Consider the following 24,974-nt stretch of genomic DNA (forward strand, 5'->3'; position numbering starts at 1 on the left):
TAGTAATCACTGAGGAGTGAGACAATTACATTTTCAGAATTACCGCAATACAACATGCCAAATGTCCAGTTTTGAACAAAAAAATGTAAAACATACAAAGAAATAGGCAAATATAGTTGATTTACAGGAAAAATAAAAAAATTTGGAAGAATCACTCTCTAGGAAGACCAGATATTAGAATTATTCATCAAAGATGTTAAGTCAACTGTATTAAATATGTACAATAATTTAAAGGAAACCATGGACAAAGAACTAAAGAAAATCAGGAAAATGATGTATGAAAAAATGAGAATCTCAGTAAAGACATAAAAAATAAACCAAAGAAATTCTCAAGCTGACAAGTGCAATAACTAAAATAAAAAACTCCCTGGAGAGGTTCAACATCAGATTTGAGCAAGCAGAAGAAAGGACTGGTAAACTTGAAATTATCCAGTATGAAGAAGAGAGGGAAAAAAGAATGAATGAAAATGAACAGAGTCTGAGGGACATCATCAAACTTATCAGCATTCTTATTTTAGGAATTCCAAAGAGGAAGAGAGATAGAAAGGAACAGAAAAAATATATGAAGAAATAATGTCCCAAAAGCTCCCCAATTTGAGGAAACACGAATAAGCACACCCAAGAAGCTCAATGAATTCCAAGGAGGATAAACTCAAAGAAATTTACACCAAGACACATTACAGTCAACTTGTTGAAACCCAAAGACAAAGAAGGAATTTGGAAAGCAGTAAGAGAGAACTAACTCATCACATACAAAGGATCCTCCATAAAATTAAAAGCTGATTTCTTTTCAAACTCCATGAAGGCCAGAAAGCAGTGAGATGGCATATTTAAAGTCTTGAAAGAATGTTAACTATGAATTCTATATCTGTCAAAACTATAAGAATGGAGGAGAAATTAAGACATTTCAGGATACACAAAAGCTGAGGGAGTTAGTTCCTAGTACACTTGCCATACAAGAGACACTAAAGAGAATTTTACAGGTTGAAATGGTTGGCTCAGTTGGTTAAGCATCTGCCTTCCCCTCAGGTCATGATCCCAGGGTCCTGGGATTGCGTCCCTCATTGGGCTCCCAGCTCAGCGGGGAGTCTGCTTCTCCCTCTCCCTCTGCTGTTCTCTCTCTCTCTCTTTCTGTCAAATAAATAAATAAAATCTTAGAAAAAAAGGAAGAACACTAAAGAGTAACTCAAAGCTGTAAGAAAATAAATAAATAAAGAACACTGGTAAAGGCAACCACATGGGTAAAAATGAAAACCAGTGCTACTGTACTTTTGGTAGGGTTTGCAACTTCTCTCTTTTTCTTATATAATAGCCAAATGCAGAAAACAATAATTTTAAACCAATATTAATGGCTATACAATGTATAAAGATGCAATCTGTGACAATAATAGCTGGGGGAGGAACAGCGATGTATAAGATTAGAGTATATACTATTGAAAATAAGTTGGTATTATTCAAATTACATTGTTACAAGTTAAATATGTTGGGGCACCTGGGTGGCTCAGTGGGTTAAGTGTCTGCCTTAGGCTCAGGTCATGATCCCAGGGTCCTGGGATCGAGCCCCACATCAGGCTCCCTGCTCGGAGGGGAGTCTGCTTCTCCCTCTCCCTCTACCCCTCCCCCCCACTTGTGCTCTCTCTCACTCTGCTATCTCTCTCACAAATGAATAAATAAAATCTTTAAAAAAAACTAGTTAAATATGTTAACTGTAATCTCTAAGTTAATTAAGAAATAACTAAAAATGGGCAGGAAACAAAGTAGTACACTACCCCCCCACCACAGAGGGGCAATAATAGAGAAACTGAGGAACAAAAAAGCATAAAAGACATACTGAAAACAAATAGATAAATAGCAGTGGTAAATCCTTTTCTTTATCAATAATCTGGTTAAATGGTAACAGATTAAACTTTCTTATTAAAAACATAGATTGGAAGATTGGATAAAAAATATCATTCATCCACATGCTACAAGAGATTCACTTTAGATTTAAGTACACATAAAAAAATTGAAAGCAAAAGGATGGAAAAGGTATCCCATGCAAAGGGTAACCAAAAGAGAGCTGGGTTGCTATATTGTCAGAAAAAAAATATACTTTAAATCAAACAAGGTTATGAGAAACAAAGACTACTAATAAAAGGTTCAACACAGCAAAAGGATATAACAATTATAAACATACAGGCACCAACAAGACAGGCTCCCAAAAATATATAGCAAAAATTCTATAATAATAGCTGGAGACTAAAATGCCCAACTTTCAATAATGGTTAAAACAACCAGGGAGAAGATAAAGAAACAGAGTAATTAAACAACACTATAATCCAACTGTATGTATACAGAACAGACATATACAAAACACCTAAGAATAGCAGAATTCACATTCTTCTCAAGTGCACATGGAATATTCTCCACAATAAACCATTTGTTAGGCTACACAATAAGTCTTAATAAATTTTTAAAAGATTGAAATCTTATAAAACATCTTTTTCTGATCACAATGGAATGCAACTAGAAATCAATAGTGGAAGAAAAATTGGAAAATTCACAAAAATATGGAAGTCAAGTGGCACACTCTTAAACAACCAATGGGCGAAAAAAAGAAATCACAAGGGAAATACCTTTAGTCAAAGAAAAACAAAAACACAACATAACAAAACTTATGGATTGCAACAAAAGTAGTGCTGAGAAGGAAATTTATAACTGCAAGTGCATACATTAAAAAGAAGATCTCAAGTCAAAACCCTAACTGTACACCTTAAAGAATTTTTAAAAAGAGCAACCTAAACCCAAGGCCAGCAGAGGGTAGGAAATAATAAAGATAAGAGCAGAAATAAATAAAATAGAGAATAAAAGAACAATCAGGAAATCAATGAAACCAAAGTTGATTCCTTGAAAAAAATCAACAAAATTGACAAACCTGACTGACCAAGAAAAAGAAAAACAGAAAAAAACTCAAATTACTAGAATCAGAAATGAAAGTGATTATACCAATTTTACATAAATAAAAAGGATCATAAGATAATACTTTGATAATTTATACACCAACAAATTTGATTACCTAGATGAAATGAACAAACTGCTAGAAAACATGCAATCTACATAAACTCATGAGGAAACAAAATCTGAATAGACCCATAACTAATAAAGAGATTGAATCAAAAATCACAAAACCTTCCAACAAAGAAAAGCTCAAGGCTGAATGGCTTCACTGGTGAATTCTACCAAACATTTAAAGAGCTGACACCACTCCTTCTCTAAGTCATCCCCCCCCCGCAAAAAATGAAGAAGAAACACTTCCCATTAATTCAATGAGGACAGAAATACCCTGATACCAAAGCCAGAAAAAGTCACTTCAAGAAAAGAAAACTTTAAGCCAATATTCCTGATCAATATAAATGCAAAAATCCTCTCAAAAATAATAGTAAGTTGAATTCACTGTCACCAAGTGGAATTCTCAATTGCAATGGTGGTTTACCTTATGGTCAAGGGGGCAAGGTTTCAGTTATAGAGGATGAATAAGTTCTAGAGATCTAATGTACATCAAGTTGACTTTAGTTAATAATACTGCATCGTACAGTAGAAATTTGCTAAAAGAGTAGGTCTCAGATGCTCTCACTGCCAAAAAATAAAAGTAACTTTGTGAGATGAGTATGTTAATTAGCTTGACTGTAATAATCATTTCACTATGTATATCAAAGCATACTATTACACCTTAAATATTTACATTTTTATTAAATGAAGGAAAAATAATAAAATTGCCTTTAAGCTATGAATCAAGAAAAAGGAGTGAAGGAGGAAGAAAAGACTTATTTGCTCATTTAAGAAGCACAGTTGGGTTATATGCTGAGTGCCTCCTTGCATGGTCACAGCATATTATCCCCAGGCTTTTGGTTTAAGGCAGAGATCAGTTAATGACAGCCTATTTTGTAAATACAGTTTTATTGGAACACACACACATACAAAGATTTCACACCAAAAAAAGAAAACCCTGACATATTATAATTTTTAAAAACCTGACATATTATTTGAGCTAATAAGCAAATCCAACAATGTTGCAGGGTACAAAACAACACAGGAAAATCCATTGCATTTCTACACACTAGCAATGAACACTACAAAACAGAAATTAAGAAAACAATTCCATTTACAATAGCAGCAAGAGGAATAAAATGGCAATAAAGTAACCAAGGAGGCAACAGAGTTGTACACTGAGAACTGTAAAGTATTGCTGAAAGACATTTTAAAAGGCCTGAATAAAATAAAAAAATATCCATTTTCATGAATTGGAAGATTTAATACCGTTCAGATGAAATACTACCCAAAGTGATCTATGGTTTCAATGATACCTCTATTAAAATCCCAATATTTTTATTTGTTTGTTTTGTTTTTTGTTTGTTTGTACATACCCAGGTCCACTGATCCACCAAGAGAACTCACAGTACTCATGTAGTCATACTCCTGGCTAAGATTTATTACAGGGAAAAGAGACAAGGGAAAACTAGCAAAAGTAGGCATATGTTCAAAGACAGGAGGAAGCCAGATAAAAGCTGCCAAGGGTTCTGTCCCAGTGGAGTCACACAGGACATGTTTATTTCTTCCAGCGATGAATTGTGACAACAAAAGTCTTTACATTGTGTCTACCAGAGACTCAGCACCTAAGGTTTTTCCTTAGGACTAGTCACGTGGACACCCTCTGCCTTGCACTTACCTAGAGGACTCCCCAAAGCAAAGTAAGTGCTCAGCATAAGCAACATTGTTTGCATGATCTAGAGGCAGTTGATTGGTAGCCTTCCAGATTTTGGTCCAGCATGTAAAGAGTTTGGAGGTCATCACTCCCATTCTCACAAGAAGAAAAAAGCTGAACAAAGTGAAAATCAAAACTCTTCTTAGATCCAAATGAAAATTGAGGTCACAAGGCAAAGTGCTGGCCCCCAAAACTGGGGAGGCAGATACAGAGAATCACAGCTTACTTGAGCAGAAACACACAAGTAGAAGTTGCTGACAGGAACACTTTAAACTGAACTGAAGAATTGCCGGAGGCACAATGTAAACTAATTGAGAATTAAAATAATTGAGAACTAAATAAAACTAAACTGAGAACTAGTTGAGAATTAAAAACTCCTGGGGGTCTGGTCTTACTGAGGTGACCCCAGGCTTTTGTGAGTTTTACCTCTAGGAGTCCCATCAGGTTCTCAGGGGAAAAACTGGAGGAAAATCCCTAGCAGGAAGAGGGGAAAGTAGCCATTTTGAAATACCTTCACAACATTCTGCTCTTAACAAGGTCTGTCCTCAAGAGAAACTATTTAATTAGAGGTTAGCCAACCTGAGGGAGGGGAAATAACCAACTCTGGCCCCCTCTACCTTGCCCGCAACACCAAAGTGGAGAAGGGACTGAAAGACACTTGTGAAGGTCATAGCCCAGGGTACAGGCTCACTAAAAGACTTGAGTCCTAATCATAGAACTATTGAATGCTTCCCCTCCTCCCATTCCTTAACACTAAATCAACAGGGCTCCTGTACAATAATAGGTGATTACAGTTAAAAGAACTGGAGACCTCAGATTCTTTTTAGTTAGTCTCTAGGAAAATCCAAAGACAACAGAGGACACAAAACAAAGACTCTAGAAGTTTTATTCTTTGACACCTACAGCTATAATACAGCCTAACCCCTAACCAGATAAACATAAAAGCAGAGAGATGGAAACTGTAAGAAAGAATGAAAAGGAAGTGATAGAAATAAAAAGCACAGTAACAAATGAGGAATGCCTTTAAGAGGTTGATCAGTAGACTGGATACAAGGAAGAAAAGAGTCAGTAAGTTTGAAGATAGGTCAATAGGAACTTCCAAAACTGAAATGCAAAAAGAAAAAGGAATGAAAAGGAACAGAATATTCAAGAACCATGGGACAATTAGTAAAGGAATAGCAAAAATATAATTGTAATAATGGAAGGAAAAGAGAGAAAGAAATAGAAGAAATATTTGAAGTAATAATGGCTGTGAATTTTCCAAAATTAAAGACAGACACTAAACCACAGATACAGGAGGCTCAAAGAACACTAAGTAGTATTTTTTAAAAACCCTACATAAACACATCCTATTCAAACTACAAAAAATCAAAGATAAAGAGAAAATCTTGTAAGAAATCAGAGGAAAAAATGCCTTACTTATAGAACAAGGATGATAATTACACTGGACTTCTCTTCAGAAACCATGCAAGTAAGATGAGAGTGAACTATCTAAAGTATTGAAAGAAGAAGTCAACATAGAATTCTGTATCCAGCAAAATTATTCTTCAAAAGTGAAAGAAAAATAAAGACTTCCTCAGAAAAACAAAAATTGAGGAGATCTGTTTACATTTCTTGCTTTGTCTTGGAGACCCCTGACACCCTCATGCTTATAGACACAGATATACTATAGATAGAGAGGGGGGGAGAGATACATATATGTGTGTGTGTGTGTGTGTGTATACACACATAAGTATAGATAGATGATAGATGATGGATGGATAGATAGATAGATAGATAGATGATAGATAGATAGATAGATAATAGATAGACTATAGATATATTTTCTGCTCTGTCAGCTGGGAGGGCCAAGAAGCAATGAAACACAAGTAGAAATGAGCACACCTAGCACCCACATTTTGGTTTCTAATACCATTTTCCAATAAAAGGAAGCAAGGATCCTAGGAAAAATCCCTGATTTTAGGGCTGTGGCAGGGACTGCACAAGAACATCTTGTAGTGCCACAAAGTAAGGAAGAGCTTATAAAAGGATGGTGGCACGTCAAAGGTGTAAAAGGTCCCACTGAAAGAGCTGTTATTTTTTTTTTCAGTAGACAAAGCTTAAACAATCTGAGCAACAAAACCAATAAATTACTATTGGATTTAATCCAAAGTATAAGATAAATATCCATGACTCGATATAAATGAATGATTGAATGAATAAATAAATAGGAGAAAAAAGACAACTCTCCATGCAGAAGAATTTCAAATCATTTTAGGTAGACACTCTGTTCTCAGGAGGTAAAGCGTAACTCAGGAGTGTGGGCTGCACAGAATGACTTCCTTCCAAAGAATACAGTATGGGAATGGGGGGGGGGGGGGAGGAAGGGAAGAGACACTTCACACTGGAGAAACCTGACAAATATGACCTCAAGTCAGGTGATCAAGGTCAACATCAACAATGATATGTCATGTTGACAGCATCTCCTTTGATATGATCTGATGAGACTTTATCTCTGTACTTCCCCAAACCCATAACCCCATTCTAATTATGAAGGAAAACATCAAATTAATCCCAACCAATAGACAGACTACAAAATACCTGACCAGTACTCCTAAAAAGTATTAACATCATCAAAATCAAAGCAAGTCTGAGAAACTACCACAGTTTAGAAGAGACCTAGTGACTAAGTGTAATGTGGTATCCCAAAGGTACTGGGACAGAAAAGGGATATTACACAGAAAAATAAGAAAATCTGAATAAAGTAGATCAATTTTAATTAACAATAATGTAGCAATATTGGATTACTGATTGTGACAAATGTACCATACTAATGTAGGATGTTAATAATAAGGTGACTGAATGTGGAGTATATGGGAATGCTCTGTACTATCTTCACAAAGTTTTTAGAAATCTTAATCTATTATAAAATAAAAAGTTTATTAAAAAATAGTTCTCTACTACTTTGTGTGGTGAGTAAATGCGACAATTCCTATAATAACAAATGTAATTTTATTTTTATTTTTATTTTTAATTTATTTATTTATACATACATGCATACATACATAATGGCCGCTTGGAGTTTATTTTCCACTTGGTGCAAGGCACATGGTTACAGGGTGTCAGGAAGGCTTGCCTGTGGATAGTAAGGGTGGGGTTCTCTCAACTTCCTTTTTGGTGTTTTGCTGTTTTGATATAAAAGAATCCAACTGCCTCTTGCTGCATCCTGCCTAGTCTACGGGGAGGGGAGGGAAGGGGCTCTGATGAGTTTAGCACCTCCTGAAGTCTGGTGGCTGGGGGTGGCCACCCAGGATTGGGGCCTGGTATTGGCTTTGCCAGGCTGGCCACCAGGCTGCTTCCTCATGGCTTCCAGAGCCAAGTCATAGGTGACTGTGCCATTGGAGGCCTGGGGAGATTCCAAGCATTCTGGAGACTCCAACACTGTAGCCATGAATGGGAGAGTGGACTTTCCAAAAAAGAAGCTTGTCCACCAGTGACCTGGGTCGGCCTTGGGAAGACCAGGGTGGTGAGGGATGGCTTCTCCAGGATATTTGGCACTTCTGCAAGATCTGTTACTGGAATAGAACCCAGGCAGTACATACCACCCTGAACACACCTGATCTCATCTGATCTTGGAAGCTAAGTAGGGTCTGGCCTAGTTAGTACTTGGATGGGAGACAAGTGACTTACTAATAATAAGTGCTCAATAAATATTTGTTGATGACACAAGTGAATGCATTACCTCACATTCACATAAATTCTGAGCCACATCCTCCATCCTCCACTTCTAGCAGGGATTTGGTTTTTCTGAGCTCCAAAGAGGAACTTACATTGGTTTTGGATACATTTCATCTGATTTCAAGAGGCCAAAGTTCCAGCTTCACAGAGGGTCTTTACACCCTGATTTTTCCATCCAGTGTGTTCCCATCCCTCCCAGCTTTACTGCATTCCCAAAAGGGATTAGTTTGCTATATAGCACACACACGTAGCAGCGTTGAATAGCCGAGTGTCAAGGACAGAGCCAAGAGGACACAAGCAAGCCTTGCACAGAAGCTGGCATCTAGTCATTACTCTACATGCTTTTGGTAGTATTAACCATCCAGTAGTGGAACTTTTATTAATCCATCTTGGGCACAAGACATCTGAGGTGTATTTTTTTATAGGCTTATTGCAGTCCAGCTCTCTCAGTGAGATGTATGTTTTCCCTTTACCTCCCCATAACCCCCTTTTTCATTCTCTTTTATCTTGTGTCCTGGGAGGCTGGATTTTGTAGACTATATTAAAGTTGCATATACTATAAAGTCACTTTCCTTTGGACTTCTGGTTTTATTTGGCCAATAAGAGATATGGGTAAGAGATTAGAGGATAAGAAGAAAGAGGTTGGGGTATTTATCCTCTTGCTCCCTCACTGCTGATTTATAGGTTGGTAAGGCTGTGTTTCCATTCCAACATTCACAGCTCCTATCATGCAGTCCTCTCTAAAAGCTCCAAGCCCCCAGGTTCCAGTTCCTCTTCTTTCCTCTTCAGGCCCAGGTTCCCAGCTCTTTTGAGTCCCAAGGTACCTTGACATTCTTTGTTGGTCCTCCCTGCCCCGCCCCTCGTGTATAGACCCCTCATTAAACTCTCTTCAGTTGTCCAGCTAGATTGTGCCATCTGCCCTGTGGGGACCTTGGCTAACACACGGGGTTTCAGATATCCCCTAAGCTGCCTGCCTAGAGACCCTGCTCAAAGAAGAAATGGGGATGACCTTAAGTTTCTTGCTTCTGTTCTTAACAATGTATTTCAGAAGCATGCCAAAGAGTTCCACAAGCTCCTTGGTCTACAAATTGAATAGTTTACATTAATTTCTCCTTTTCATTCTTTTTCTTTTCCTCCATCTCTTCTTTCTCCTCCCTTTCCCTCCTCTTGTTTTTTCTTATTATTTTGAATTGGGATATTTCCCAGTATTCCAGCCCAGAATCACAAGCCAAACTTGGCCAGTTCAGGAGAATGAGCTTTGTCTGGCTCATGAGCTGGGTCTCTGTCCCAATCAAGGGGACACTAGTGTGGATGGAAAAGATGGAGGCAGAATAGAAGGTGAAGAATCAACTTTCTTAATGTTTTTGGAGTAACATCAAAAAGATGGCAGAATAGAAAGCTTCAGACCCTTCTTCTTCCCAAAGAAACACCAACTCAACAATACATGGACCAATCCCCTTTATGAGAAATCTAGAAACAGCTAAAAGTCTCCTGCACCCCCGACAAGTGTAAAACTGGCTGCATTGAAGCCAGTAGGAAAATTTGTGGCACCCTCTTGCCATGGTCTCTGCTCCCTGGCACAGCACTATGTGATTGGGAGGAAATTCCAAGCCCTCAGCTTCTTCCAGGGGAGGTAAAGACAAGAATGGACTGCATGTCCAATGTTCTGATCTTTCAGGAGGGTTGCCCAAGGGACTGGCTTTTGTCACACCAGTCTCAGAGTACTGATGGGAACTGACATATTCCAGATGCCTGAGAGAACAAAGCATCTGGGTGATGTGCCACTGCTCCAGAAGATCCATAGTACAGGAGCCAAAAGCAAATATAGTTCAGCAGCCTCTCCCTCTCCCTCAAGAGGGAAGAGAAGAGTGGAACATGGAATATGCATTCAATATTCCAACTTTTGTGGGGTTACTCAATGGACTGGTCTCTGTCTATTCCGACTTGGGTACTGATGGGACCCAAAATACTCTAGATGACTGAGGCTGCTGAGAACAACAAAAGAGCCAGGCATCATGCTCCTTCAGAGTACTTGTGATACGACAGATGGACACCATAGGGAGCAAAAGATTATGAGCTCCTAAAAAAAAAAAAAATCAGATTTCTCTAATTAAGAATCTACATGTACAAGTCCAAAGAAGGCACATCCACAGAAAAGGTTTGAGAAGCCTCCAGACTCTTTTGCCAGCCTTATTGGTGAAGGTCTTTTCCTGTACAAAGTCAGTCTGTAAAGACTTGGAGGGGTGGTTATTTTTTTCAAATGCACAAATATGAACCCAAAGTTACAAGAAACACAAAGAAATTGCCCCATGAAAGAAACAAATAAAAGTCCAGAAATTGACCCTGAAGAAACAGAGATATTTCTGTTTGAGATGAATTACCTGACAATGCATTCAGAATAACCATCACAAAGATGATCAACAAACTCAGGAAGATGTTGTATAAATAAAATGAGAATTTCAGCAGGAGATAGAAAATATGGAAAAGAACCAAGCATAAATTTGGGGGCTGTAGAATGCAATAAATCAAGTGAATGATTCACCAGAGGGGTTGGTTCAACAACAGACTTGATCAAGCAGAAGAAAAATCAGTGAACTTGTAGACAGGACATTTGAAATGATCAAGTCTATGGAGCAAAAAGAAAAATTATTAAAAAGGGAGAAGAAAGACTAAGGGATTTATGGGAGACCATCAGTGGACCAATACATACAGTATGAGAGTTTCAGAAGAAGGAGAGAAAGGAGCAGAAAGCTTATTTAAAGAAACAATGGCCAGAAATGTCCCAAATCTAGGGAAGGAATCAGACAACCAGATTTAAATCCAAATAGTTCCCTAACAGGATGAACTAAATGAAGTCCACACCAAGATATTATAATCAAATTGTCAAAAGTCTAATACAAAGAGAAAATTTAGAAAGCAGAAATAAATAAGCAACTTATCTCACACAAGGGAACCACCATAAGAGTATCAGTAGATTTCTAGCAAAAACACTGCAAAAGAGAAAGGAGTGGCATAATATATTAAAAGTACTGAAAGAAAAAAACCCTGCCAACTAAGAATACTGAAGCCATAAAAACTGTCCTTTAAAAATGAAGAGTTACTTTCCTAAAAAAACAAAAGCTGAGGTAGTTCATCACCAAGACACCTTCCTTATAAGAAATGCTAAAAGGAGTCCTTCAAATTGAAATTAAAAGATGCTAAAGAAAACATGAAAGCATATAAAGATATAAAGCTCACTGGTAAAGGTAAATATATAGACAAATACAGAACACTGTAATACTGTAACAGTACATAAACAACTTTTAATTCTGGTATAGAAATTAAAAGACAAAATAATTTTAAAAAACTATAACTGTAAAATATATTAATGGACCTATAATATAAAAAGATGTAAGTTATAACATCAATAACATAAAGTGTGAGAGGGAGAGGTAAAATTGTGGAGTTTTTGTATAAAATTAAACTTCATTTGTTATCAGCTTAAAATAGATTTTTTTATATAAACCCATGGTAACCCCAAAGAAAATACTTATGGAAGATACACAAAAGAAAATGAGAAAGAAATCAGAGCATGTCACTACAAAAAAAAAAAAAAAAAAAAATCAATAAAACATAGCAAGAGAGGAAAAAAAGAGACAAAAGAGCTATAAGACAGAAATCAATTTTTAAATGGCAACAGTACTCCTCTCAAACTCTCCCAAAAAACTGAAATTTTTTAAAAACTGGGAAACCAAACTTAACAGCACATTAAGGATCATACACCATGACCAAGTAGGATTCATCCCTGGGATGCAAGGATGGTTTGACACATGCAAATCAATAAATGTGACATACCACATTAATAGCATGAAAGATAAAAATCACATGATTATCTCAATAGGTGCAGGAAAAGCATTTGACAAGATTCAACACCTTTCATAATAAAAACACTCAACAAACTTAGGAATAGAAGAAAATTACCTTATACCTTAACATTATAAAGCCCAGATTTGAAAAGCCCATAGCTAACATCATAATGGTGAAAGACTGAAAGCTTTCCCTTGGAAAAAAGGCAAGGATGCCCATTTTAGCCACTTTCATTCCACATAGTAATGGAAATCCTAGCCAGGTCAATTAGGTGGGGGAAAGAAAGAAAAAGAAAAAAAGAACAAGAGTCATCAGAATAGGAAGGAAGAAGTAAAATGATCTCTATTTGCAGAATGCATGATCTTCTAGGTAGAAAGGCCTACAAATTCCACAAAAATACTATTAGAACTAGTAAACTAATTCGGTAAAGTTTCAGGAAACAAAATCAATATACAAGAATCAGTTGCTTTTCTATATCTAAAAAGGAAATTAAGGGGCGCCTGGGTGGCTCAGTTGGTTAAGCGGCTACCTTTGGCTCAGGTCATGATCCTGGGGTCCTGGGATTGAGCCCCACATCCGGCTCCCTGCTCAGCGGAGAGCCTGCTTCTCCCTCTCCCTCTGCCTACTTGTGCTCTCTATCTCTCTGTCAAATAAATAAATAAAATCTTAAAAAAAATAAAATAAAATAAAAAGGAAATTAAGAAAATAATCATATTTATATACCATCAAAAAGAATAAAATACTTAGGAAAAACTCAGTCATATACTGAAAACTATAAAATACAGCTGAAAGAAATTGAGGAAGACACAAATAAATGGAAAGACATCCCAAGTTCATGGATTTGAATATTGTTAAAATAATCATACCACCCAAAGTTAGTTACAGATTCAATGAAATATTTATCAAAATCCCAATCCTATTTTTTATAGAAATAGAAAAAAACAATTCTAAAATTCATATGGAACCACAAAGGACTCTGAATAGCCAAAACAATCTTGAAAATAAGAACAAAGCTCTTTCTCTAATTTTTCTGAGGCCTCATACTTTCTAATTTCAAAATACATTACAAAGCTACAGTAATCAAAGCAATGTGGTACTGATATAAAGATAGACATATAGACTCATGGAACAGAAAAGAAAGTCCAGAGATAAACTCTTGCATAGATGGGTAACTAATCTTCAGCAAGGGTGCTGCTAATATACAATGGGAAAATTTCTTTAACAAATGGTGTTTGGGAAACTGGATATCCACATGCAAAAGACTGAAATTGGACCTTTATCTTATGCCATATTTAAAAATCAACTCAAAATGGATTAAAGACTTAATCAAAGACCTGAAATTACAAAACTCCTAGAAGAAAATATAGGGAAATTTTTCATAAAATTGGTTTTAGTGATGATTTCTTGGATATTATATCAAAATCATGGCAACAAAAGCAAAAACAGACAAGTAGAACTACATTAAATAAAAATCTTCTGCACAGCAAAGGAAACAATCAATAGAGTGGTAAGGCAACCTATAGGAAGGGAGAAAATATTTGCAAACAATATATCTGAGGGGTTAATATCCAAAATATATAAGGAACTCCTACAATTCAACAGCAAAACCCCCCAAATAATCCAATTTAAAATGGGCAAAAGACTTAAATACACATTTTTCCAAAGACACATACAAATGACCAACAGGTATATGAAAAGATCCTCAATATCACCAATCATTAGGGACATGAATGTCAAAACCACAATGAGATATCACCTCACAACTATGAGGATGGTCTTTTTTTAAGTGCTAAAAGAGAAATTGGAACCCTTGTGCACTGTTGGTAGGAATCTGAAATGGTGCTGCCACTATGGACAGCAGTGTTGATATTGCTGAAAACATTAAAAATAGAACTACCAAGGGCACCTGGCTGGCTCAGTCAGAGGAGCATATGACTCTTGATCTCAGGGTTATGAGTTCGAACCCCACATTGGGTGTAGAGATTACTTAAATAAATAAATAATTTAAAATATTAGAACTACCATAAGACCCAGCAATCCCACTTTTGGGTATTTATCCAAAAGAATTGAAATCAGGATCTCCAGGAGATAGGTGCACTCCCATATTCATTATTCACAAGAGCCAAAGGCAGAAACAACCTAAATGTCCACCAATGGATGAATAAAGAAAATGCAGTGTAAATATACAATGGGATATTATTCAGCCTTAAAAAAGAAGGAAGTCCTGTCACATACTACAACACGTTTAAACCTGATTATGCTGTGAAATAAGCCAGTCAAAGAAGGACAAATACTAAATGATTCCACTCATATAATGTATATCAAGTAATCAAACTCATAGAAGCAGAGAGTAGAATGATGGTTGCCAGGAGCTGGGTGGGGATTTGCTGTTCAATGGGTATAAAATTTCAGTCATGAAAGATTAAAAAGTTCTGGATATCTGTTGTACACCATTGTGCTTATAGTTAACAATACTGGAATGTACACTTAAAAATTTGTTAAGAAGGTGGATCTCATATGTTTTTTTACCATAATAGAAACAAAAGGATATATGCTCTTAAGTATTCACAAAACAAAAAAAGCATCAGTTTTATCTGCATCCTCCAATTGACCTCAGCTCAGAAGCTCTAGGCAGCTCTGGCTTGTCCTCAGGACATCATTTTCTCAGGTGTCTGAAATTCTTCTTCTGAGCAGTATTAAAAAAAAAAAAAAAAGCAAACATTGATTTTATTCTTCATACTGACCACACACATAAATCAGAATGAGATATAAGAGACCTGTAGTGTCCAAGGTTTCCAAGCACACAGGCCCATTTCAGCCCTTTTATATGTGTGGTAGGTTGCAAAACTGGCTACAATGCTCCACCCCTTCTGTAGTCCGAGCCTTTAGAGCACCTGCCATTAGAAGGTGGTGTCCATTTCCTTACTCCTTGAAGCTGGGCCAACTCCATGACTTGCTTTGGCCAATAAATGCAGCAGATATGATGTACATTCTTGGACCCTCTGCCTCCTAGGACCTTCTCACCATCATATGAACAAGCCTGCACTGGCCCTCTAACGGGGCCATCCTAGACCAACCAGCCCCCAGCTGACCTGGGAGCTGACCACAAACACTTAAGTGAGCCCAGCTGACATCAGTCTGGCCCAGATCAACTGAGCCCAGCCCAAACTGTTGACCCACAGAACCATGAGCTTAAAAAATGGTGGTGTCTTAAGCCACTATCTTTTGAGGTGCTTTGTTACACAGCAAAAACTAACGGATACAATACATATCCCCAATTCTTATGATCATAGTTGCTCTTCTGAATTAACCCCTTTTAAGATCCTCCCCAGAATCTCCTCCAGGTACACAGCATGGATCTCTTCCTCAAACTACTATTTGCATGAAGCTTTTTATTATAATATCATTAAAATAAAGGAGAGAGGCCTCTCATCAGGATGACTTGTCATTACTCAATTCAGCCTCAGGTGGACTTTTCAATTTGGTCAGACAGCAGCTTCATTCTTGGCTCACCCCAGAGCACAAATGTTAGCCTCCTCCTTGTTTTTTTTCCCCCAAAGTTCTTGGAAACATGTAAGTCTTCCCTTACATTCACAGGGGACTAGATTTCACATATCCTAGGTCACTCTGGATCCCTTTCCCTCATCAGTGCACTCCTCTGATTGGCACTCCCCACTCTACAGCTCTACTGAAGGAACCCAAATGCAGAGCTCAGTTGAGTGTTTCTGACACTCTTCTGAACACTGTATCAATAGCACATACTTCCTTAATTTCACACATGAATTTTTCTCTACTTAAGTGAGCTCCACAGAATATCCTTTGCACCTTCCTGAAGCAGAAGAAACCTCTCCCCATGTGTGGTACACATCTTTGCTTCTGCCTTCACAACACCCACTTCCCCTGCTTCTGGGAACAGCATTGACACTTTCCAAGGGAACAACTTTCTCCTCTCTTTCTAGAGATGTGGGTTGAATGTAGTCCTATAAGGCTCCAGAGGTGGGCACGTGACCCAGCTCTGGCAGGTCAGAGCATGCCTCCTCCTGGCCAGCAATTGATTCTTAATGGGGCACATGACTCCATCAGAACCAGTCAAATTCAAGTCTAGGACTTATGTGGAAACTGTCAGAGACCAACCACCTTTTGACTGGAAATGCTGATAACACAAGAAATTAGAACAGAGCTACTGGGCAGCCATCTTGTCACTATGAAGAGAAATCCTGCCCCAAAATGAAGCAACAGACAGTGACAATGTTAATGACATAATTTGAGTCTTTGGAGTAATCAGCCATGCCTAAAGAAAGCTATCATGATCCTTTTGACTTTTTTGTTCTTTTTTGTTTAAACCAGACTGAACTAAGTTACGGTTGCTTGCAAAGATGTTCTACTACATCCCACATCTTTCCCTTTATACAAATTAGAACCTACCACTGTTAAATGGAAAGCAGGATGATTCATATGAAGTTGAAGAATGGTTAACCTAGTCTATGGTGATCCCTAGCTGCCCATTCCCTTTCCCTATACACTTTGGCTTTCACTGGGGATGTTGGAGCTTATGGCAGTTTTAAGATGGAGCTGCACATTGTTTGATCCTCCTCCCACTGAGGGCTGGGTCTCAGTGCCCCAGCTCTTGCCATTGAATCTGGACAGGCTTGTGACCACGGAGAACAATCAGGTCAGTGGCAGTGATGCCATGTGACCTTCCAGGCTTGGTCTGCATCTGCCTTGTTTGCTGGCACCAGCATGCTCAGAGCCATAAGCCACCACCTACAATGCCACCAAATCCCAGAGCAGCCACTCTGGGGCTGCAACACATAGGTGCCTAGTTGGCAGTGCCACCTCAGCAGATGCCAGCCCTCCAGGCCCAATGGCCAGACACGGCAGTGAGAAGCCACCTTGGAGGACGATACCCCTTCCCTGCTCTTCCAGATCCTGCCAGTCCACTGACCCATCACCATTCAAGGTGATCCCCCAAGGCCTATACACATGGGTCCTTTCTGGATCCCTGATCTGAATGATCCACAGACATAACAAATGGAGGTTGTTTCCTGCCAGTCAGTTTTAGTGTGGTTTGTGACACAGCCACAGACACCTGGGACCGGACCCCTCCACTCCTGGCCTTACCTCACAACGTCCACTGATGCAGCCCCTGACTTGAAGAAATCGGTGGAGTCTTCCACCTCCAGGACACTGGGGAGAATCCGTTTCCAGGCACTCTAAAAAACAGGTGCAATGAGAAAGGGCTCACAGGGGAGCTAGGAGAAGGCACCTTTGGGTGAGAGCAGCCCCTGATATGTGTTCGGACCACCTATTGCCAGGCTGGGCTTTCTGCCCACTCCAAGGCGCTGCTGCTCTCAGGAGCCTCATGGTAATGGAGCGATTGCCTCCTTGGGGAAGTAGAAGCCCAAGGAGCTCAGCTACTGTCCTCCTGCCCACCTCACCTTGACCCCAACTTCTTTGGGATCTCCATACCAGTTCAGGGGCAGTAGGAAGACCGGACATGGAGAGCTCAGGGTGTGGCTGTGGACCAGCTACTCCCAAGCCCACTTCATGCCCAGCCTCACCTGGGTGCTGTCATCCAAGGGAGGTCCCCAGAGTGACACTGGTGTTTGGGTATGTTGCATTGTGGAAGGGAAATCGAAGTGTGGGGGTGGTTCTCAGGGTAAAAATGAGGCACACTGATGGGGCTCAGGAGGCCTGGGTCTTCTCACTGATAGCTGGTTCTATGCCCCTCTGTCCTGGGGCCTGCGGAGGACAGCAGTGCCCACCAGCCAGCCCCATGGATGAGCATGGAAAGGGCAGTGCCAGTGGCCAACACCATCCAGAATTCTAAGACCATCCAGTGGGTCAGGATGAGATGGCTGTTCTCTGGCTGGGTTCCCAGTTGGGCTTCTCAGGACAGAAGAGGATGCCTCACACTCTGTCTGAACTTCAGGCCTGGCTGGTCACTGGCCCAGATGGAGGTGGGAAGGTCCAGTTAGGACCAGCCCCCTGGCACCCTTAACCCAACCTCTCCTTGGCTCTTTCATTCTTGGAAGGGTGTTGTGATTTGCCCTTCCCATCCTCAGTGTGACCGTCAGCAGCCATGCTGAGCCACTCCCTATCCCCACTGGACTACTGCCTGCCCTCAGGCCTCCGCCTGGGTCTTTGCCCACCAGTGATGCCCTTCTCTGAACCCCAGCTCATGTTTAAATCCTGGGCATCCTCTGGGGCCAACTGCTGTGTCACTTCTTCCCTGAAATCTTCACTAACTGCTCTGCTGGCAAGGGCTACCCTCTTCAGACTCAAGTGGCCTGGGGCCACAGGTCACCTGCTGATATATGGGTGTACCATCCTATGATGCCTACGAGATGCACTGGCCCTTATAAGATGTGTATGGAACCTCTGAGAGGCAGTGCACCTCAAAGCTGCACTGCCTCACTCAGACCCCAGCTTGGCTCCTGACAAGCCATGGAGATGTAGACAGCCCCTCAATGCCTATTTCTTCATCTGTGCAAGAGGCTGATAACAGCTGTGGGGGATGTCTTGCCTGAGGCAGGAAGATCATTTGGTGTACAGAGGAGCTCAGCAAATGTGGCATTTGTGCCACCTGCAGTGCTTTGCACAGCCCTGGCTCAGGAGGGTGTTTGGCTGGGCTTGTTGCCCACGGCTCACTCCAGCCCACAGCATGCACTTGATGAGGTCTGCTGAATGGAGAACACAGCTGACCCCTGCTGGCGCCACTAGGCTGGGCTCTCTCCATCAACACCAGGGCCACAACCACCCCACACTGCCCTCTCTTCCCTGGCTATCTCCCCTCCCCCTCAGTCTCCTCCAGACCTCCCCTCCCCCTCAGTCGCCTCCAGGCATTCTGAAAGGGCCAGCCCAGCTATGACCAACAGGTGTCATGATAACAATGCTAAGGATGACCGAGGCCATGTGGCAAGCAGCACAGCAGTGGAGGCCAGGACTCCAGCCCCACCAGCTGGGCTCCAAGCCCAGGCCTGTGCTCATCTGCTGTAACCCCGCCTCGGGCCTCAGCTCCTCGGCTGGGAGATGAAGGTAATAACAACACCTGCTTCATGGAGTTATTACAGTAATTAAACACAATACCATTCCTGAAGTGTTTAGAACATGACACGGGTACACACTCTGCAAGTATGTGCTTCTTTTGATGACCATTAGGCTCCCTGCCAACATTTATTGAGGTCCTCATAGGTGCTGCTGAATGGACCCTCTCCATATGTGTTCTCTCCTCTACCACTCACAACACCCATGGGCATGGGGTTTATTCTTCCCAGGGCACAGATGAAGGACACAGTTGTAGCAGCTTTTGACTCAGGTTTAACATACAACCTTAGCCCACCCTGAGTGCCACTCAACTGGAAGCTCCAGAAGGCCAATTTGTCCAGCAGCTGGCCCAGTAACCCCCAGTGGGCACAGGGCTGGGGCCTGAGCAGTGGCTCCAAGAATAGTTTTGAATGAACAGGCTTTTTTTTTTTCTCCTTTTTTTACAGACATTCAGAATATTTAGCTTTCTACTAAGGGAGTGCTCAGTGCCTTCTGGAGCAAGGCCAGCTCCTCATGTCCCTCCCTTGCTGAGTCCTGTCCCCTGCACTTGTCATCAACACCCATGGTCACCACTGTGGCTGCAAACTGGCCCACCTTCACTAAACACATCTCTCCTTCCCCCAGAACTCTCTCCATTCACCTCTCAGGGCAAACCTCCCCTCCTCCTGCCCAGGGGAGCCTGCCTTGATTATTCCTTCTGAAGTTGTCCTCCGGCCTCCAAGGACCTTGTTTCCATCACCCTGTTATTTCGCTCATGGCACTTCTCTTTGTCTGAAATTATCTTGTTTATGTTTGGCTGTTCATTGGCTCTCTTCCCCATGGAAAGGGACACTTCATGACAACAGGGACATTGCTTATTGTCATATTCCTAGTGTCTGACTTAGCACCTGGTATTTTATAGGAGCCCATATGTATTTCTTAAATAAGTCACTGAGTACATGATTGAATGAGTGAAAATTCATCTAATGCCTTCCATTCAATAAGGCTAAATGCCATCGATACCATGTCTCCCAAGGAGAGAGAGATGAGTGGGGGGAGCAGGAAGGACGAGGAACAACTCTAGGAGGTGACCACTGATTCGACTTGTGGTCGAAGGGACTGAGTCTCAGAGAGGGAAGTGCTCTCTGGCATCATGCAGGGCAGCTGGACTGGAGTCCAGGTCTGCCTGACTATGATGCCCATGCTGGTCACAGTGCAAGAGACTCCTTCTCAGGGAGCTTTTCTGGAAGGTTACAGTGCACACATTCTCATCAAAGTGTCATGGACTTGGCACCTGCCTTTGTCATCTATCCAGGGGCTTCTTGCTTCATTTGTCCACCATTGACAAGGAGTCCTTAGGAAAGTCAGACCCAGCCAGCCAAATCCCAGTGCTCCAGTGACAGAAGAAGAGAGTAAGGGGACATCAGAAAGCCCCAAGACAGGACAGAACCATCATTGTGCCTGGGGTAAGCACATAAATCCATAGAGGGTGTGCACACCCAACTCCAGGGAGCATGAGTCAAAAAACACATGTGCAGTGCAAAACCTGCACAATCAGACAGAATCCCTGAGGGGTCTCTTACCCTCACAGCCTCTGCCATGACCAGCTCTTCCTCAGTCAGCTCAAGGGCATTGCTGTCTGCTCCCTTGAAGAAGTGGGAGGCTGGGATCATCTTGCCATCCTCCAGCTGGATGTTCTTCACCAGCAGCTGCAAAAAGAAGGTTTCACAGCACCTAAGGTTGCCCTCCTCTCAGAGAAAAGAGCAATTTCACACAGAGCACTGTGCTGGGCACCCCACACACTCATCTCCAACCCTCACCACAAGAAAGGCACAAGATTAATGAGGAAGAGAGATGTTCAGAGTGGGCGTGCTGGCTATCCTAGGGACACGGAGGGAATGGTAGAGCTCATGTCTCCCAGTCACCCACCCCCCACCAAGATCTCACTTCTTTTTAAGTGTAATGATTTTATTATTTCTATAAAAATGCCTACTTATTAGAAAAAAATAAATCAATCACGACTTTGAAAGTCAATCAAGAAAACAACCAATCCCCCAATAGTCCAGCTCCCAGAAACCCCATGGAAACATCTGCTGAAGGTCATCAGATGTCCCATGGGGCCTAGAGGTGGGAAGAGGAGCAGACGAGGACATCTGTGTTTGACAAGAGTGGTTTATAAGAATGGCACACTCTATATCCACTCTGATATAACTAGAGCCAGGTTCCCTGCCTGATCTCCACCCTTTTGCCTTTTGGAGATACTTGGGAGCTTTCCGTGAGCTAAAGCCCAGCCAGACTCAGCTAGAAGTTTCTGAAAGATGCTTCAACCAAGGGTCTCTGCCAAGGCTGCTTCCTTTGCTTTGCTGTCCTGTGGACATCATGGAAGGTGCAGTTGGTGCCCCCCTATCCAGAGCTCCTCTTGGATGGTGTCCCCATCCTCCAGCTGCTGCATGGGTGAGCCATTAGCAGCCTACATCTGCACCTTCCTACTCCATGGCTGTTGCTGGATAGACACAGCCACAGACAGAGAGGCCCAGGGGCTATGCCTCATTGCCAATCCCCTTCCCCAGGGGCAGCAGAAACTGAGGACTTAGTGATGTGAGCATGCAGGGGCATAATCAGCAGATGCAATTCACACTGGATGAGATAAAGACTGGAAGACTCCAGAACCCCTATATCTTTGCTTAGCATTGTCCTCTGTCCCAGCTTAGCCCTAGGTTGTATGGGATTTTCCAAGAGTACTCCCTTGATAAATCAGATGCACAAGAACTCCTATCTCAGATGCTCCTTCTAGGGAACTTGACCCAAGACAGATAGCATATTTCAACTGCATGTATCAAGCATGAATACCTAAAACTCCTGATCACTATAAATTGCAGACACTGATGGCAGCCTCAGGCCCTCCAATGGCAGGGCACAGCAGGGTGGGCACCCAGAGTGAGCTCACACCAAGCCCCAGCAAAGCTGCTCCACTCTCCATCTGGCCTATACACACTGATGCAGTCAATGGTTCAACATCCACAGGGTTAGTTGAAATCCCCAAAGTGCTTGGAGACCCCTGCCTGTACTCCTTCTTCTCTGCCCCCAGTATCTTAAGGTTCAGACCTGCCAACCACTGGATGGAGTAAGTATTAATGGCCAAGAGGTGGGCCTCGGAGCCAGAATTTTAGGGCTTGAATCCCAGCTCTGCCACAAACTAACTTGGTGATGTTAGGAGGGTTATTTAAACCTCTTTGCTTCAGTTTTCTTTTCTGTAAAATAAGTGTAATACATATCTCATACAGTTGTTGGGAAAATCAAATTTAATAAATTGTTTTACAATAGTGCCCAGGCACACAGAAGGCACTCCATCAATGTTAGCTGTTACTCAGAGTCGCAGAGTCTGCTAACGTGAGTCAGGGCATGGAGTGTGCCCAGCATGGCTTCAAGGGTTCTTCACTGTGATGGCCCTGTTCAGAAAGAAGGAAACTGAGGCACAGAGATTTAGTGACCATACCCAGTGGCACCTGGACACTCTGCTGGACCAAAATGAGGCTCCAAGTTCAGGGCCCCTGGGACAGGGCCTCTCCCTGATTCCAGTACCCTCACAGGGCACCCAGCTCTGGCTGAGGAGCCTGGTCAGGAAGAGCAAGGAAGGGGCCAGCTTTCCCAGAACAGGAAAGTACAAACATAGGGTTTTCCAGACTCCCGGAGCCTGCAGTCTCATTTTCCCATTTTCTCTAGAGCAGCCTGGGGGTCTAACTTCCAGACCTGAGCCCCTGGAGCCGACAGTATAGACACGTGACTGACAGCAGCACCATTACCATTCTGTCATCATTCCCGAAAAGAATGAGTCCCGCTTTGGTGACTACCCCTGGCCGATGGGCTCCCGGGATGGGCAAATCTTCTCCCTCGGGCACCAAGCCTGCAGTGTTCAGCGTTGAGTTGAAGAAAGTCAGCTTCTGTTGAGGACAGGAAAACCAGAAGATGGTGGATGAAAAAGGCTCCCACTGCTGGCAGCCCAGGCAAGTCTGAGCAGGGTTAAGGGGATGAAGGGGGGCCAGGCAGGGCCAGGGAGAGGAAGGAGGAGGCCAGGGCAGCCACAACGCAAGAACTGCAACCCCAAGGACTCTGCCTCTAGGGGCACAAACAAGACCTGGAGGAGCCTTGGAGGCCTCATGGAGCCCTCAAGCCCTGGACGTCCTTTAGACCCTATTAACTGGCCCTTGGCCTCAGATTTCAGGCAGACAGACACCAGGGGAAAATACGCTCAAGGCATCACAGAGTGCCCTGGGGATGCCACCAAGCACTGGTCACTTTGCAAAGACTCTTGTGGTGATGAGGGCAGGAGAGAGACTCCTGGACAGAGTCTGGGCAGCTGGACAGCAGTCAGGGGTTTGGACAGTCTGAAGCTTTGTGAGGACAGGACTGCCCTCTGTGGGGAACAGATGAAGGTCCCCACTCACAGTCCTGCCAACAACTCCCAGTGCCTCTCAAAAGCCTGTGAGCCCCAGGGCTCACCATCTTCAGCATCTGAAGAATGCCACTGCCCAAACCCTGGCCTAAGCATACTGCCCCTCTCCACTAGGGCCAAGTCAAAGTCAGAGCTGGACTTGGGATCTCTGTGAGCCCAGGGGTAGGAGTCAAAATATTTTACAAGAAATATAGCTTGAAGAACATTCCACCCTAAAACAACAGAATACTCATTCTTCTCTAGCGCACATGGAACTTTCTCCAGAATAGACCATATACTGGGTCACAAATCAGGTCTCAACCGATACCAAAAGATTGAGATTATTCCCTGCATATTCTCAGACCACAATGCTCTAAACTGGAACTCAATCACAAGAAAAAATTTGGCAGAAATCCAAACACTTGGAAGCTAAAGACCACTCTGCTCAAGAATGTTTGGGTCAACCAAGAAATCAAAGAAGAACTTAAACAATTCATGGAAATCAATGAGAATGAAAACACATCAGTACATCCAAGCCTCACTCAAAAAAACAGAAAAATCCCGAATTCACCAACTAACTCTACACCTTAAAGAACTAGAGAAAAAGCAACAAATGACGCCTAAGCCACATAAGAAGAGAAATAATTAAAATTAGAGCAGAAATCAATGAATTAGAAACCAGAAACACAGTAGATCAGATCAATGAAACTAGAAGTTGGTTCTTTGAAAGAATTAATAAGATCGATAAACCACTGGCCAGACTTATCCAAAAGAAGAAAGGACCCAAATTAATAAAATTATGAATGAAAGGGGAGAGATCACGACTAACACCAAGGAAATAGAAACAATTATTAGAAATTATTATCAACAACTATATGCCAATAAATTGAGCAATCTGGATGAAATGAGGCCTTCCTGGAAACCTATAAGCTGCCAAGACTGAAACAGGAAGAAATTGACAACCTGAATAGGCCAATAACCAGTAACGAGATTGAAGCAGTGATCAAAAACCTCCCAAAAAGCAAGAGTCCAGGGCCTGACGGATTCCCTGGGGAATTCTACCAAACATTCAAAGAAGAAATAATACCTATTCTACTGAAGCTGTTTCAAAAAATAGAAACAGAAGGAAAACTTCCAAACTCATTCTATGAGGTCAGCATTACCTTAATCCCCAAACCAGGCAAAGACCCCATCAAAAAGGAGAATTTCAGA

The 24,974-nt window shown here is 41.7% G+C and overlaps 1 protein-coding gene across 1 annotated transcript in view; it reads right to left on the reverse strand.

The window, feature by feature from the left end:
* ALDH1L1 (aldehyde dehydrogenase 1 family member L1) overlaps positions 1-24,974 on the reverse strand; it is a 110,953-nt gene that overhangs the window by 50,377 nt on the left and 35,602 nt on the right. The window contains exons 8-10 of the mRNA XM_078074160.1: positions 23,134-23,271; positions 20,914-21,039; positions 17,426-17,517 (exon numbers count right to left, since the gene is read on the reverse strand). Of these exons, the coding sequence (XP_077930286.1) occupies positions 17,426-17,517; positions 20,914-21,039; positions 23,134-23,271 (356 nt within the window). The remainder of the gene's footprint in view (positions 1-17,425; positions 17,518-20,913; positions 21,040-23,133; positions 23,272-24,974) is intronic.

Source organism: Halichoerus grypus, chromosome 1 (genome assembly GCF_964656455.1).
Source record: "Halichoerus grypus chromosome 1, mHalGry1.hap1.1, whole genome shotgun sequence".
NCBI classification, from domain to species: domain Eukaryota; kingdom Metazoa; phylum Chordata; class Mammalia; order Carnivora; family Phocidae; genus Halichoerus; species Halichoerus grypus.